Source organism: Trachurus trachurus (genome assembly GCF_905171665.1).
Source record: "Trachurus trachurus genome assembly, chromosome: 19".
NCBI classification, from domain to species: domain Eukaryota; kingdom Metazoa; phylum Chordata; class Actinopteri; order Carangiformes; family Carangidae; genus Trachurus; species Trachurus trachurus.
The window spans coordinates 16,090,553-16,107,184 of NC_139913.1; the positions used below are offsets into that span (position 1 = coordinate 16,090,553).

Below are 16,632 nucleotides of genomic sequence, written 5' to 3' on the forward strand. Positions count from 1 at the left end.
ACTGAACCAAACTGGACCGAGCGGACTAGGTGCGAAACCACACTAGCATTGTTAGTCTGCAAAATTGCAACCGCAGGTTCAGCTTTACACCCAGGTTTCAAATCACACATTTTGCAAAACACTACACACAGTTTGGAAGCAACGCCGAACACAGCGCCAAGCTTTATTCACTAATGACGACACCCACTCCTCACAGGTGGAGATATTAGTCGTTTAATTGTTCACATAGAAATCAGAGCTGGGGCGCAAACAAAGGATAAGGTATAGATGAGTGGAGGTCAATGGTGAAGGAAGAGAGAAGGAGAGAGGAGGAACAGTAGGAAGAAAGACATTATCTACTGTAAGACAACACATTGTTTGATCATGGATAGAGTATGAGGGAGCTGCTACATGGTTCCTGCTGTATTAGGACATCATGTTACTGCTGTTCATGTACTGTATGTGTGTATGAAGGCATAGTGAGCCTGTGTTACTCAGTGATTACAGTTACAGTAATGTTATAAAACATTGAACTAGTAAATACTGACACCAGCTGTTGAAGATGGTGGTTGTCAGACTGCTATAAACACAGAAACGCACAACTACACAACAGAATAATCAGTCACATTTCACCTGGTGGATGTCGACACTGAACTACTGTACTGTATATATTACACTGCAACTGAACTGAGATGAAACAGGTCTACAGTACATGGCACCATTAGAGCCAAAGCAAATTCTCAACTGGGAATTTACTATCATATCAACACTAAACACATTGCAACACTGTAATTCAGTGTATTAAGTGCAGTAAACCACAAAAAAGTGACTTTATTGCATGGCACAATTCATTAGGTTAAAAAACCAAGGTCAGTGCTGTGGACAGGCAGTCGGAGCTACAGGCTAACAGATCCAAATGAGCTAAGCAAACATCAGTTAACCTGGAATACTAACACTAGAGGAAATGCTGCGGTAGAAGAAGTGGTGCAGGTGAGGGGGGAGCAGGATAAATACTGGTAGGGGGAGGATAATGAGACACAGTTGAAACCAATCAGGGCAGGGCAGAAAGTTTGGTAACACTTTATTTGATGCCTATCTCTATAACACATAACCATACTTATGAGTTATAATGCAGTTATAGCACTGTATAACTATAGTTATAAACACTCATAAATGATCATAATGCTTAATAACAATAATCATAACACACTATAAAGCATTTTATCATGACTTATAAGGTCAGGTAATTGTTAGTAACTCGCTGACAATGCCCACATCGATAATGCATTATAAATAATGTGTTATAATTGGCTTATAAACGTGTATAACTATCATTATAAACGCTCATAAATTATCATAAAGCTTTATAACAAAAAGGATAACACATTATAGAGCATTATAACTCTATTATAATACTTGACCTTATAAGCCATTATAAAATGTTCTGCTTATTGTTATAAAGCCTTATGATAATTTATGAGTGTTTATAATGATAGTTATACACATTTATAAGCCAATTATATAACACATTATAACTATATATTATATTATCACTATATTATTATATATAATGCATTATCGACGTTGGCATTGTCAGTGAGTTACTTACAATTATAACATATTATACCTGACCTTATAAGTCATGATAAAATACTTTATAGTGTGTTATGATTATTGTTATAAAGCATTATGATCATTTATGAGTGTTTATAACTATAGTTATACAGTGCTATAACTCATTATAAGTATAGTTATAATGCGTTATACTGTAGAGATAGGTGTCAAATAAAGTGTTACCGAAAGTTCCTGTGATGGAAGATGGAAATGAGGAAAGGGAACAAAAAGAAAAGAAAAAAAATGCTGCTCTGCAAAGATAAAGTGAAAAGTTTGGCAGGATTTGATGAGGATGGTTTCATTGGCCACCGTGCCATTGTGAATGTCCCTGAATAACGTGGAGGGAACATCACCATGTGCCTGATATTCAGGTTACCATCTAGAACAGAGGTCTTCAACAGGGGGAGGTACTGCAGGGCGGTGGCACAATTTTTGGTTGGTTCAACATTTTTTTATTCATATTTTTTTGTTTCTACATTTGTTTAAAATAATGAAAATGTCAATTTTAATAGCTCGTACAGTATGCATGATTATCATGCAATTGACAGACATTGTTGATATTGGCAGTGGTGTCAGTTAACACTTACAGTAACAAGGTGTTTATAAATGGCAGTGGCACGGCCCCCCTACTCATACCTGTTTAAAATAAAAACACAACTATATGAACCTCTGTATTATTTGAATAGCTATTGAATGCACAATAACAAGGTAGGTTTATGTACATGGCACTATGCTCAATAGTTGCTAGTGATGTGGATGAGGTGCTGCAGTCAGACCAAATAGAAGACACCGTACCTTCATCTGTGTTTTGTATTTGTGTGTACTCATTGAATTACAGATGACTTTGTTTTTTTTTTTTTTTTTTTATCTCTAATGTAATTTTTCTATTATCTAGTTCACAATTACACGAATGAAAAACTGATGAGTTTTCTTATCCAGAGTAAAGAACAGTGAGGGTGGATCATCTTGTGCACAGGTGTATTTAAGAGGATGATTATTGCTATACAGACAAATGTGAAAATGACATTCATGATTAAATGGCAGTCATTGTAACTGAGTGTGAGATGCGGTAAATGAGGATTATCAATATTTGTCTATGGAGGTATTTAATCATGGAGTGAAGAGTCTGCCTCTGTTTCCCTCTTCCCAGTGCTTTTCTCTGATTACATCATCATTGACGCTTTCCCCTCCTCCACGCTCTCTCTCTCTCTCTCTCTCTCTCTCTCTCTCTCTCTCTCTCTGTGCCAAGCTTAAACCCTCCTCCGCTGACCTGCCCACTGTCAGTGTGTGTGTGTGTGTGTGTCTGTGTGTGTGCGCCTGCCTTCAAAATCCCTGATACTGTATAACTCTGGGTACTTAGAATACAGCTCACACATACACACAGTGTTCAGCAGCACAGACTGACACACAGCTGATCTGCCATGTAGAGCAGCCACACAGCAGAAGCTGCTCAAATCATTTGGTTGTGACCGTTCTGCTGCAGACTTGTGGAGACAGGAAGTGTTAGACAGCGCCTCAGCAACTACATAAATAGTCTTTATCACTTTTGATAAAAGGATGAATCATCTTTCTTTTCTCACTTCCAAATGCACCTTGATCTTGACATTTAAGGATTTAAATACTTCCACATTCAAGCTGCTCTAATCTGTATTTTTAGTTTGATAAATATTAATAAATCCATTTTTGATCCCTCTGAGCCACACAACTGAACCCCATTGTTTCCAAAAACTATTAAATCACATCAGTGCCATTCTGTTGAACTGGGTGACATGTTCCTCCATCACCCCACACACACTGTAGTTTATCTAGACTCATTCCCACACACAGACACACAGTCCTGCTGCCACAAATACTCACTGCAGCTCCAAATGTGGATTAATCCACTGCCAACAAACACACTGGTTCCTCCTATCCCAGTAATATATTTGTTAAGAACTACAGTAAGCAGCTGTTTTATGAATATAAATTAAAGTCTCTTACAAAATAAAGAAACACAGCTTTATATTTGAGCATTTACGAATGTGAAATGAAAGGAAATCTTCTCATCACACTGAGAAAGCAAATAAGACTTCAAAAACTTTGAGCTACAGTACTCCTTTAGCCTAAATACTTTGTTCTCTTGATCTAAATCTCTCTCTCTGCCTCTGCTCTATGTCAGAGGAGGATTTGTCATGGCTGTGGTGTCTTCTCCTGAGCCTACTTGTCTACCTTTGGATTACAGACAGGCCTCTGTGTCAGCTGTGTGTGTGTGTGTCTCTCTGCCTCAGGAAGGTCATATTTAATGTTTCCACTCAGTGCTACCGTTGAATAAGCTCTTGTGTAAGATGGTGTGTATTGAGCTCTGTGCTGCTTTTGAGTGTTGTCCTCATGAGCCCCGGCCGTGCTCTCTAATGTGCCTTTTGTGTGTGCAGGCACATTTATGATTTTTTTTTAGATTGTGGGTTAGGGTTAGTTTTTTGTTGCTTGTGCACACTTTGGGTGTGTACTTGTGTGTCCACCAGCAGTATGTGTAAGAGCATCAATATGATCTGATTTCATGCAACATAGCTGGTACAAACAGGGAGAGGACAGGCTGTGGTGTGTGTGTTTGTGTGTGTGTGTCATTTTGTAAAGAAGGCGTGCTAATTTATTTCAGTCTATTTCTGTGTGTGTGTATAGGATGAGGGCAGATGCCTAAGTGGGTGTTTTTCTAGAGCGAGAGAGGCCATTCTGTCCTTACGGCTGACATACAAAATCACTGCACATAGACACATATTTAAAAAAACAAAACCCCCCAAAAACATTATATGATGTTATCCAATCCACTCTATTCCTGTGTTCAGATAATTCATACATGAACACATGTTTTTCAAGTCGTTGTAGTTGCCTTCCAGGTGGCACAGTCTGCTCAGCAAGAAGGTTCTGAGTTCGATTCCCGGTGCCTGAGATCATTCTGGGAGGAGTTTACATGTTCACACTAGGTTGACAGATGACTCAGGTGTGAATGTGACTTTGTGCGTATTGGTCTCTGTATATGTCGGCCCTGTGACAAACAGTAACCCCCCTCCACCATTCACCATGTGGTGAATTTAGTAGTAAACAGTTGCTTCTTTGCACGTCCCTGGTGTTGACTGGTGTTTGAGTCCACCTGTTGAATATAAGCCCACTGTTCTTTCACTGTCAGCTCTGTTTCTGCTCTCCACCAGCACATGGATGAAATATCTGTCTCTCATGCAGCTAAGTGCTCTATTAGGTTCACTAGCTTTAGGTTTAGATGAAAACAATAAATCAAACAAACCTCCAAGTCAGTCGAATGCATTTGACAAGGAGAATAAAAGTGAGGTGGAAACTAGTTACTGTTGCTGGAGTTTGCACACGTACAGTCTATCTGTTTAACCTGTCTGTGTGTGATATAGACTGTTATTGTGACTGAAAAATGCTGAACCTGAATGCATGTAATCCAACAAACACGCAGGGATGCAATGCATATCTCTGACTTTAAACACCCACAATGCTTTGGTAATGGATTTTTGCCCATCTGAATCTCCTCTGAGGGTCACAGTAAATGGGTGGGTGGTTACTCTTTCCTACTGACTCTCTCTTAACCTGCACTGTCCACATCTTAAAATGTCCATCATACAAGAGGCATTACTGCTGGCATCAGTCATGTGTTGTGCAATGTTCGCACAAGGTTGTCATTTTATTCACCATTTATGGGTCTAAAACAGAGACAATAAGAATTTGACATGGCATTGAAACACAGTGGTTCAATGTTTGTATTAATCTTAATCTTCTTTTTTCCCCTCCTGTTAGCTATAGCAACCATGACCACAGGTGATGTTTTTGTCACAGAAAATTAAGGTTTTAACTGAGCTTAAATGTATTACCTCAGTTTAAAAGTTGCACTGTCATGTTGTTTGCTTTCATTGTCCACACAATATTGACATGGGCTTGGAAAGGATCCACCTGTTGAAACAAGGTGGAAGAAATTGTAAGAAAAATACCAAAATCATTTAAATTTACATTTTCTTCACCACCGCCAGCTCTACTGTCCAAGTGGCATGTATTGTGGAATAGGCCAGACTGTGAATGATAAAACAGTTTCATCTTTCATCCATGCATGTGTGGAAAATGTGAGCTGTCAGTCATTTTCAGAGATCAAAGCGGAGCTGGACAGCAGGTTCTGTGTCACGTTCAAGCACAGAACATTATCTGAGGAACTAAATCCATTTAAAAGACAAAAGAATCTCAGCTGAGCAATAGTGCTCACTATCAATGTCAATTCTGACAAAATATTCAAGAGCCACAGGCTGGAGGCCGTGGAGTCAACTCTGGACACTAGAGGTGTCAAGTAGCTGCAGAAGGAATGTCAGAGGTCTTCACTGTTCCAGGTAGCATTCTTCCTTGAAGCCGGTGAACATGACACACACACATACACACTTAACCACAATAAGGGAACCAAACAGTTTCGATTTATCTTTACTGCTGCTGTGAGCTTCTAGTGGTCAGTAGTGGAACTGCAGTTCTAACAGTTCAACATTCTTTTTTAATAATTATGGTTTCCACTTCAGTTAAAATGATTACTATACACACTTAGACACACACATATTGCAGATCAGCAATTACTACACAGCTCCACAGCTTCTGTTGATCTTCTGTCAGTCCCCCCCACCCCGTTGTCCGTCTCTCGATCATTTTCTCTCTCTCTCCATAGAAGGCTGGAATGCAAAGTGGTGCTGACAGACACCAGGCCTCTTCACGCGGGGAACAGTTTCTCTCCCTCGGTGTGTGTCAGCCATTATAAATGTTACAAAGGCATGATTCAACTTAATGATAGCCATAGCAGATCTCCCAGCTACCTTCCCATTCCTTGTGTGTGTATGTGTGTGGGCAGGAACGGTTGCATGTGCCAGACATTATAAATGTCATTAAGCGATTACACTAGTTTCCAACAATCCTTACATGGCTGTGTGTATCTAAGTGTGTGAGTGTTTGAGTTGGTATTCCCTCAGCCCACATATCTAGAAAATTAGAATAAGACTCATCACAGGGACACTCAGACTCACAGCCACTGATGAATTCCCAACGTGCCTTATGACAACTACACACTTTCCCAATTGGAACCGTATTATATCAAGTCATTTTCACTTTTATCAATGAAGATCCATTCTGCTTCAACGACATCATCAAGCTGCAGAGAGAAACACTGCAGCAGACTGCACAGCAGAATCGTCCCCCTGGGAGACACTGTCCACTCTGTGGCCATCTCCCAGCCACACTTGTTTGCTCTCCCAGACCTTAACGTGATGCATCAAGTGCAGCAGTCTTTTATTGTGATGTATGACGATGTACTTTAGGAATGCCACCTAATTTATCACTGCACGAGGCCTTGTTCAGGTACAGGTTTTTTTTTATAATTTCCATATGCTTTACATGCATACAGGGAGATGACATGTCATTCCTCTGACCTCAGTGCAGCTTAGAGCAAACACACAAACAAACACTGCAGACAGAAAAGTAAGGCCTTATTTCCTGGTGAATACATGCACAGCATGGATGTGAATTGTTTTCATTTTGTTCCATAAATGCACAGTGGATTGTATTCTGCAGAGAGAGATGGTGTTTCAAGATACCGCAACAAAGACTTACCCTGATGGCTGTTTCATCAGTGTATTGGTGTCTAATGTATGTGAATGGGTGAATGTGGTCTTGAATGTTCTAGAAAAGTGAGATATAGCTACTGTAAGTGCAGTCGATTTACAATTTATTTATGCAAGAAGAACACCAGCCGCCTGTCTGCTGTAGCTACGTACATGGTCTCTTAAAGATGAAGAGTAGAGGTGAGGGTAGCCTCCTCCTCACACATCTGTGTTGTCCAGCATCTCCATCATGTGCAGCTGGTACAGTAGTGCTTATGAATGATACACAAATCGTGGTGGACCGTGTGCATCTGATACAGAAAATATAACATTGTTGTTCAAGTGTTGATCAGTGATTGGTGTTGTTTTCTATAAATGTAAAGCTGTGAATTCTGTCTACAGTCTTTGGACACAACCATTTCTTGTGGATATACAGTAAACACACAGTGTCACGGTTTGTCATCTGTTTCCTGTTTTCCCAAAGAAAAAAAGATGCCACAGTTGTTTCAAAGAGGCAGGGAAACAATGCACATCCTCCACTTTTACTATATGAATGTGCATGCATGGTATTATGGTTTCCCTGCTTGCAAACCTCTGAAGGGTTGCCACTCCTGCCAATGGTTGTGCATTGTTTGAAGAAACAGTTGACTGATAAAAGCAAAGCAGGCAGGATTACTGTAAGACTAGTGACATCACCTTATTATGTTGCTGGCTATTTGTTGTTTTATACATCACAATAGTCACAAAAAATAGATCTTTGACAATTAAACTATAGAAAGCAAAGGAAAGATGTGCAGTTTTTGCAAGCTGTTGGTTTATGAGTGGATCCCATTCTGTTTATACCATGAATAAAATAGGGTAATCCTGCAGATGGTTTCTGACTTTACCACTGAACCACAGGTGCATGTGCAAAGGACGAATGTGCTAACAGAGACAAAGGGAAGAAGAAGACTGCAGGATAGCAAACATGCCTGTAAACAATACAGGATTTGAAAATGGCTTTGCAAATAATTTATGAGGAAGAGAATGCACCAAACACATTTGGGTGTTTGGGGGTAGTTACTGGTGTGGTCACTGGTGCAACACAGCACCACACACACCCAATCCCACTGATGACAGATTGCTGTGGTCAGAGGTGAAACAGACTTACAACTTTCAATCAGAGACAGTGAAACATTAGCCCGGCCTGCTGTTGGCTTATTGGCATATTCCACACATTTCATCAGTCGTTGTGACAAGTTAACAGCTCCAAGCAGCTCCAACAGCAGTTTACATGCTGACTGTGAATACCATCACTGCTGCTGACTGGTCTGGACCAAAAAAAACAACAGATAATCAAAACTGAATGAATGCAGTGGAACAAAGTGGCTGATAATCAGATTGATATGAGCTGTTCTTATGAATATACATAAGACTATACATAGCTCCAACAAGAACTGTGTCTGTGTCACTCTTATGAGCCGTGAGCTGAGACATGCCAGTCATTTTTTATTAAGAAATCAGTCCATACTTTCTATAGAGTGCATCTCATCTACTGCCCGGCATTTTATCTGCATGAAATCTGACTTTGTGAATGTATGCACAGTATGGTGCCCACTAAAATTCAACAATGAAATGGAATAAAATGGATAAAAAAGAAATAAAAATGTACTTTCTGCTAACAATCATAATGCAGAGCTCTGTGTTTTATAGATGAGAATATTGCAGTTACACGACTACAGCTGACAGTGAGGCTGAAGGAAATACGTGCACAGCTCATGTATGCATAATGGATGTGCTGTTGGGATAGAATGGCATCCAGAAGACATTTGTGTAAGATTATAGACATTTCAATGATTCAAAGAAAGCATGTTTCAGAGGAGGCTTTATATCTTTTTTGAATAAGTAGTATAATCTGCAAAAAAGCTGCCATACTCTCGCTTTTATTTCTCAAACATGCTTGCACAAACACACACACCGCTGGTCTTTGCATGGCATGGGAGCACTGCAGTGAGTGGGCGAACGGCGCTGTCCTCTGGTGAGAGAGGGGGAGATGAGGGAGTGGGAGGTAGAGAGAGAGAGAGAGCGAGAGAGAGAGAGAAGAGTTACTGAAATCTAGAGGTTTTTGATGTAAAAAGACGTGAGTCTGCTGCTTTTGTGTCTTTTGGCACATGCACACATGTAAGTGTGCGTCTGTTCTCTGCCGGCTCAGCTCGCTGCGATCATGCTCTGATAGCTGCACATTCACACCCACTTTGATCAGCTCCTGGCCGGCAGTGAGACAATGGCTATAATTGCTCTTCATGTCTCACTGCTGCGCACTTCAATAATCAATTATCAATCAATTCTGGCCTCTGATGTCAGATGTGAGCATCCTTGATCTTTCGTTGTCTGGCCTCTGGCTCTGGCCCAATCACCTTTGACCTCCTCTCAGCAGTGGTTTTGGTCTAGTGTTCACAGCTAATGTTGTTCATGATAGTTATTTAGTCTCATGTCCAGGGATCTCACTGATTCTGTCACAGGTGATGCCCTCAACTGATACTGGTCAATGAATGAGAAATTATAGACCTAGTGATGCCACAATGATGTCATGCACACCAACATGTGATGGATGTAATTATTACTGGATCTTAGTGTGTGGTTATGTTCATTTCCATGCTGTGTAGGAGGCTCATCGACCTCTTATTGTTGAGGTAGTATGAGGTGATAAGAAGAAATATGACGGTATCAGTCCAAGTAAATGGGTTTACCAGGACAATCTGCTCTTTAAGGAGCTATTCACGAGTTTTGCTGCTGTTAATGTTAACAGCAAGTTCAGTATCAAACTTTATTCTTCCGTCACCAACAGCTGTCACCAGAGTTGGAAAGTAACACCCATGTTAAAGGAGACATATTGTGCACCCTTTCCACAAATTAAAATAGTTCCCAGGTATCTTAAAGACATGTCTGTGACATGCTTTGGTCACAAACCCAAGGATCAAACATCACAGCTCTTTTCATCCGCTCAAAAATGGCTGGTTTCAGAGCCTGTCCCTTTAAATGCAAATCAGCCACTGCTTGCCCCGCCCCACCCCTTCTACTGGTACCAGGTAGGGGTGGAGTTATGCAAATTTGAATCCTCCTAGTTACATCACTGGAAGACAACTGAGGGAACAGTTCATAAAACCACATGTATTTCAACCTAGGGAGCCTTCAAATTACATTTTTTTTGTCCATTCTCACATTTTGGGGGCCAGAAGGGAAGACAAACACAAAAATATATGTTAAAGAGCCTTCAAAAAGTGATATTTCCATAATATGTCCATAATATGTATTAGCATGCTAACTCTATAGAAGAAATGATAGAAATAGAATCAAAACAGGAGTTAAAGTCCTGTTTTGATTCTATTTCTATCATTTCTTCTATAGAGTTAGCATGCTAATCAACTAGCACTGGGCTCACTCTGAAGTGTCCAGTCTGCCATGAAGATAAAGTGCTTGCCAGGGGACGTGTTACACCCTTTTGTGTTGTAAACACAACAGTGGATGAAGCTCTTGGCAAGTGACCATCACAACAACTGCTCCTGGCAAGAAACCATGTTTGGCAGCAGATAACTTACATATAACCCCCTTTAATACTCCCATTATGATTCACATTAAGCCGCTGTAATGTGACCTGTGTGTGGCTTAGACTCTGTAACACTGTACAGTAGCCTGTGTAGGCTGCAGACAAACAGATGTGTGTTGATTAGAGCTCAGTTACAGCAGGATTAGCTGAGCTGTGATATGTGAGCAGACAGGATTTTAATTGATTGTAACACTCTGGTGTAAGACATGTTGTAGCTGTTACTGTCTGACTGACGGATAAGAAGCTTATCATAACCTCGCCATAGCTTAGGACACACTCTACAGAGCATGTGTGTGTGTATGTGTGGCAAAGCAAGTATAGTAGTTTGTGATGTAATGCCACTCTGTTCCTGTCTGTCTCAATCCAACTCCTGATTGAAATGCATGAGAATGGGAAATGATATCTGCCTTATCTGGACTGTACCATCTGGATATTTTCTGTATTTGATTCCACTGTATCCTGATTGTACATATTTAGTCAAAGTTGGCAGTTGTTAAAGGTGTACAGAAATGACCGTTTGTCCTGTTTGTCGCGCCGAGTTGTCACGAGCTGCAACACGAGTTTACCCGAGTCAGGAAAACGAATTTGATTGGTCGTTATCGAGCGGGCGGGACATTCAAAGCTTGGGGCGAGACCGAGCTCTGTGTGTGTGTGTGTGTCTCAGACGTTTGAATGACGGATTACGGATCCAATATCAGTGGCTGGTGAATCGTGTGCAGGCTGACGTATAATCCGTGCGCCTGCATAATCCAATGCGGAAAAAAAAAAACACACTTTCATGCCGGATTTAATCAAAAATAGAATTTTGCACAAAGTTGATAGATAGATAGTCTGATAGATGAGTTATTACACTAATTTTATGACCCAGAGTGGGCTTAAATTCAATTTTCTTTTCTGTACACCTTTAAATGTCTGACAAGGAGTACAAAGCCTTCAGTGAAGAAGTGAACATGTTGATGCTTCACAGTCTTCAGTTTGGTACACTTCTGTTCCTACTGGATGATTTTGCTCCTCAATTTTTGACCATTACCACCAACCATTGCCAGTGCAGAAATAGTCTGCTCTTTATGTAACATGGATTGTTGAGGTTTAGAGTGGTGGATGGCTGTGAAGCACTTCTCATACAGTATCTGATCAGCACTCACATCCATTCCCTAGTTTAGAAAAATCTATCTATGTTTGTCTATATATAAACTAGACTTTTGGTGCATATTGGTATGGATGACAACATTACTGAGGCTCAGTCAGTGTTTCAGTAACACACCATCTTTTCCTCACAGGGCACAGAATGTTACAGCATAGCATTGGTATCATGTTATAAATAGCTGCCTTTTAGCAGAACATGCATTGGCAACATCGCAGCAAACATGACACCGTGGCTTCAGCCTGCATTTTTCTGCCCTTCGCTCTAATCTCAGAGTCTCTGATTTGTTTCTGATTGTTTTCAGTTTTTATTATCAATTCACTTTCATGAAAACTATAGTGCGATAAATTCACAGCGCTGCCACCTGGAGGGAATTCCCTCCTCTGGCTTTAACTGAATTGTTTACTGAGTAAACACATTTTGATGAGGACGATGATGATGATGCTTTGTACATTTGAGCTGCCACCTAAAATCTGTTAGTGGATTAACAAATGTGTATCTTTTCTGTGTGTTTGTGTTTAGGATGATGAAGTGGTCCTACAGTGTTCAGCTACGATCCATAAGGAGCAACAGAAACTCTGTCTGGCTGCTGAAGGCTTCGGAAACAGACTCTGCTTCCTTGAATCCATCTCCAACTCCAAGGTACTGACACTCACCTTCTCATGTGATATGAATAATAGAAAGAAAAATAAACAGAGAAACAATAACAATGCAAATGCTTCCGTAAGAGGCAGGATGTGAAGGTTGTGGCACATGATCTAGTGTCATACTCATCAAAATGTCACCAGATATTAAGCAAACTGATCACCCATGGAAGACAACTGCTGGCAGGGTGGGGAAGGCAGCAGAAAGAGTCTGTTGTTGACTCAGCAGCAGGCAAGAGGAGGAAAAACTCTGTGGCCAAAGTGTGAAACATAGAAAAGTGAAATCACCCTGATAGCTCAATCAATGCAAGACATATAGTAATTTAATACAATTCAAGGTAGTACATAGACTACACTATTCTCCCTCCAGGTTGCAGAAAATATTTCCAGATGTGTCATCCCAATGTAATAAGTGTCGAAGTGAAGAAGCAACAACAAGCAAAGACAATCATTATGGTGCTCCTTGTTTGAGTTTTTCACTAATCAATCATGATCATCATGTAACCCAGACTCATTTACAGTACCATGTTCTCCGGAATGGCCAATCCAGATAGTGTGAAAAGTAGTCGTGAAGCTACCGTTATTTCCCTTTCAACATTGTTAGCCAGAAAGCTAATTTTACAATCGTGGAAATCTGAATGGTCTCCTACATTTGAAATGTGGTTGAGAGAGCTGGGAAATGTATTACACTTGGAGAAAATCGGGTACAGTAGAGGAAATCTTTTTAAAAATCTGGCAGCCTTTTCTCAATTTAATGTCTAAAAACTAAAATAGTGCTATTCTGTCACTGTGCCATTATCTTTGTCCTATGTCCCGTTTGTTGTTTGTTGTACTGTTCTGTGTAGCACCACCATTACCATCTATTTCTTTGTTATGGAAACAATAAAAATAAATACACAAAAAAGCAATAATCATAAATCATCTAAGTTGTATGCTTGTTTTTTCAGAATGTGCCTCCAGATCTGTCCATCTGCACCTTCGTATTGGAGCAGTCTCTGTCAGTACGAGCCCTGCAGGAGATGCTGGCCAACACGGAGGAGAAGGCTGAAGGGGTGAGTGTGAAAACAACACACACACACACACACACACACACACACACACACACACACACACACACACACACACACACACACACACACACACACACACACACACACACACACACACACACACACACACACGCACGCATACCCACATACATGGGCAGGGAGGGCAGATGAGTGGTGTAGAGTGGGTTGTGTGGTCAGATCAGGACACACAGGAGAAGGTGGTGGACACTGGACACATGTTGATGCACAGTTCAACAGAGCAGGAAGAGGAGCTGAGGAGCTGATTATACCAGAAAGCTGCTCTGATCCCTTTCCTGCAGCTGCTGACTGTAATCCGTCATCACTCCCAGCAGCAAGGCATCATACTCCTTTTTTTATATTTGAGAAAAGTGATTCAGTTTGGCATTAGGAACAAATCTGGATTGATCTTTGAAGCATTAGTTGTATTGGTTTTGTGTAATGAACTAGTATGCATTTGTATGTTGTTTACACAGCTTTTTCCTTATTTTCTGACTTAACCATATTTTATCTGCTTGTTTTATGTCTAACGAGTCCAGTGAGTGAACTCATTTTAGAAAATGTGCCTCTCAAATATGTTCTTTCCCTGATCAACTGCCACACTGATCAAACATATCTCCCATCGACTGCTGCTTAGAGTAACTAGAAACCAAACCACTGCCAAAACTGGACTGAATTTAGCAAAAGATGAAACATCAGACATGGAGTGGACACAGAGATGTAGCCTTTTTTTTTGAGTCAGTCAAAGACATGAAGAAGACCATTCAAACAATGTAGAGCAAAAATATCAAATCACCATAGATAATAAACTGACCTGCATTCTTCTAATTTACAAAAAGATAAAATGATTTGCTTTCTGTAGCCTGGGTAGAGTGATGGCGGTGGTCATTCAGGTTTATTGAAACCAACTCCCTTCTTGATTTGATAACTGAAAATGAAGATATTACTCCTTTACCAATCAGCATCTCCATCAGTGTCCACCGGCAGTCTATAACCCCCAGTTTGCTTTTCATGCAATGGCCGCAGGATAGTAAAATATGATTGAAACATTTAGTAGTAACAGACTCCATTTGTATTCATATATTACCGGGGCAGGATTGTAAAACATATTACAATTGCAAAATTAGAAAATATGAGCTTTAGTTATAGGTTACAAGCTGAGCAATGATAATGTGACAGTGAGGCCTGTTTCATAGCTTGACCTGTTGGTTTTCACTAACAGAGTAAATGGCGCTGTGAGGTAAATTTCAGCCACAGGATTGCTGAATTATGCAGATTCACTGTTGACCCTGGAATCTGGAACTCAGGCTTTTTCATTAAAATATTTGAATTGTTCAAGTGAGCAGCTGAAGAAAAGCCACAGAGAGCTGCAGTGCAGATGGCAGATGTGATGGTGGAGGAGGAGGAGGTAATGATGGGATGTCATGTCAGGTTTCATCTGGACCCGCAGGTTTTTTTTAATGAAGTGAGGTCAGACTTATTAATTTCTCCTTTCTCACTTTCAGCAGGCGCGCACACACACACACACAGTTTTGTGCAAGTTCAAATGTCCACCAAAGCATAAGCAATACTAATATACAGAAGCACAGATACACACATTAAAACATTAAGTGTGTGCGTGTATAAAAGGGCCAGTTGTCATGATCTGCTTCCTCGTGTCCCTTCCTCGCTCGTCTCTACCTTTCACCATTTTCTCTCAGGCCAATGTTTTCTGCCCGATCCTGCCATCCTAATTCCACCCACCAGATGTCCCCAGACTCTCTGCCCCCATTTCCATTTGTGCACCTGTTCTTCTCCCCAGTCACCTGAGCTGTCCTCCCACCTCACACACCTGAAGCCAGTTATTTCACCCAAGACGCTTCTAATACCCAACATCTTCCGCAGTTCTTTGTCGGGCCGTTCGCTCATGTTTCTGCTCATAGGCCTTGTGTTTTCCAGGTGTTCTTGTTGCAAGCTCATCATCTTATCTGCATGTAAACCTTCGGTGCATCATCCAGTCTTTGAGTCTGTTGGGGTCATCTCTGCCTGGGCTGTTGTGACATCACTCTGTGTAGCCTTGCTGGGTAATGGACAGCGGGGAATCCTGCAGAAACAGTCAGTGTCTACACCTGCCGCTGTGTAGCCATGGCTCAAGTCTTCAAGGGATAGTTCAACATTTAGGCAAATTGGCCCATTGCCATAATTCCTATAGTTTTAGGAGTAGGTTCGTTACCTTTAATTGTCGGTGCAAGCTATTTTTAGAACAGCGGAGCCGAGCCGCGAGCTGCTCAGAGCTACGCTACGGAGGCTCATGGGATTTCTTGGTTTCCCTCATCAAACTCCTGAAATACACAATCCAACAACACCAAAACACTCTTGTGGACAAGTTGTGACCTGCACATTCACCACGCTAAGAGATAATAACGGAACATCACGAGACAGAGTTGTTTTCGTGGTAAATCCATACAAAACCGCTGATGCGCGTTCACGTCAGGGGCAGTTTCTCGGCAAGCAGTCCAGGCGCGGCGCCAGGATTTCAATTTCTTCAAGACGATCTTTGACAGGCGGTGCGCCGCTCTCTCTCCCGTTAAAAGTTAATCTAGCTCACCCAGCGGACCTCTCTCTCTCCTCGTCTCTCTCCTGTTACTTAGGCTTAACCAAATACACGAAAAGCCAAATCAAATCAGAAATGCGTAGCCCACTTTTTTTTTTAACTCACAGACATTTATTTTCATAAAGTAATAAAATATCTTGACATTTTGCCATCGTTAACATTGAGACAAAAGGCTGCAGGAATGGAAGAAGAATTCGGCAAATCGTCTTATCACGCAAAACGGCACAACAAACAGGTTTTGCACAATGGTTTGCACAGATAAGTCTTAAAATATGTGCAACACCTTCTCATCACAATCCACGCCATCTACACAGTTACGTTATCAGTCCTTATTAAAACCCAATTCATCAGGACGCGATATTGGACCACCACTCACATTACACAACA

The 16,632-nt window shown here is 40.9% G+C and overlaps 1 protein-coding gene across 1 annotated transcript in view; it reads left to right on the top strand.

Moving 5' to 3' along the window:
- The window catches only part of ryr2a (ryanodine receptor 2a (cardiac)), a gene marked incomplete at both ends in the record, with an annotated part of 139,699 nt that overhangs the window by 38,070 nt on the left and 84,997 nt on the right, over positions 1 to 16,632 (top strand). Inside the window, 2 exons of the mRNA XM_083994884.1 lie at positions 12,464 to 12,583; positions 13,533 to 13,643. Coding sequence (XP_083851010.1) covers positions 12,464 to 12,583; positions 13,533 to 13,643 — 231 coding nt within the window. The remainder of the gene's footprint in view (positions 1 to 12,463; positions 12,584 to 13,532; positions 13,644 to 16,632) is intronic.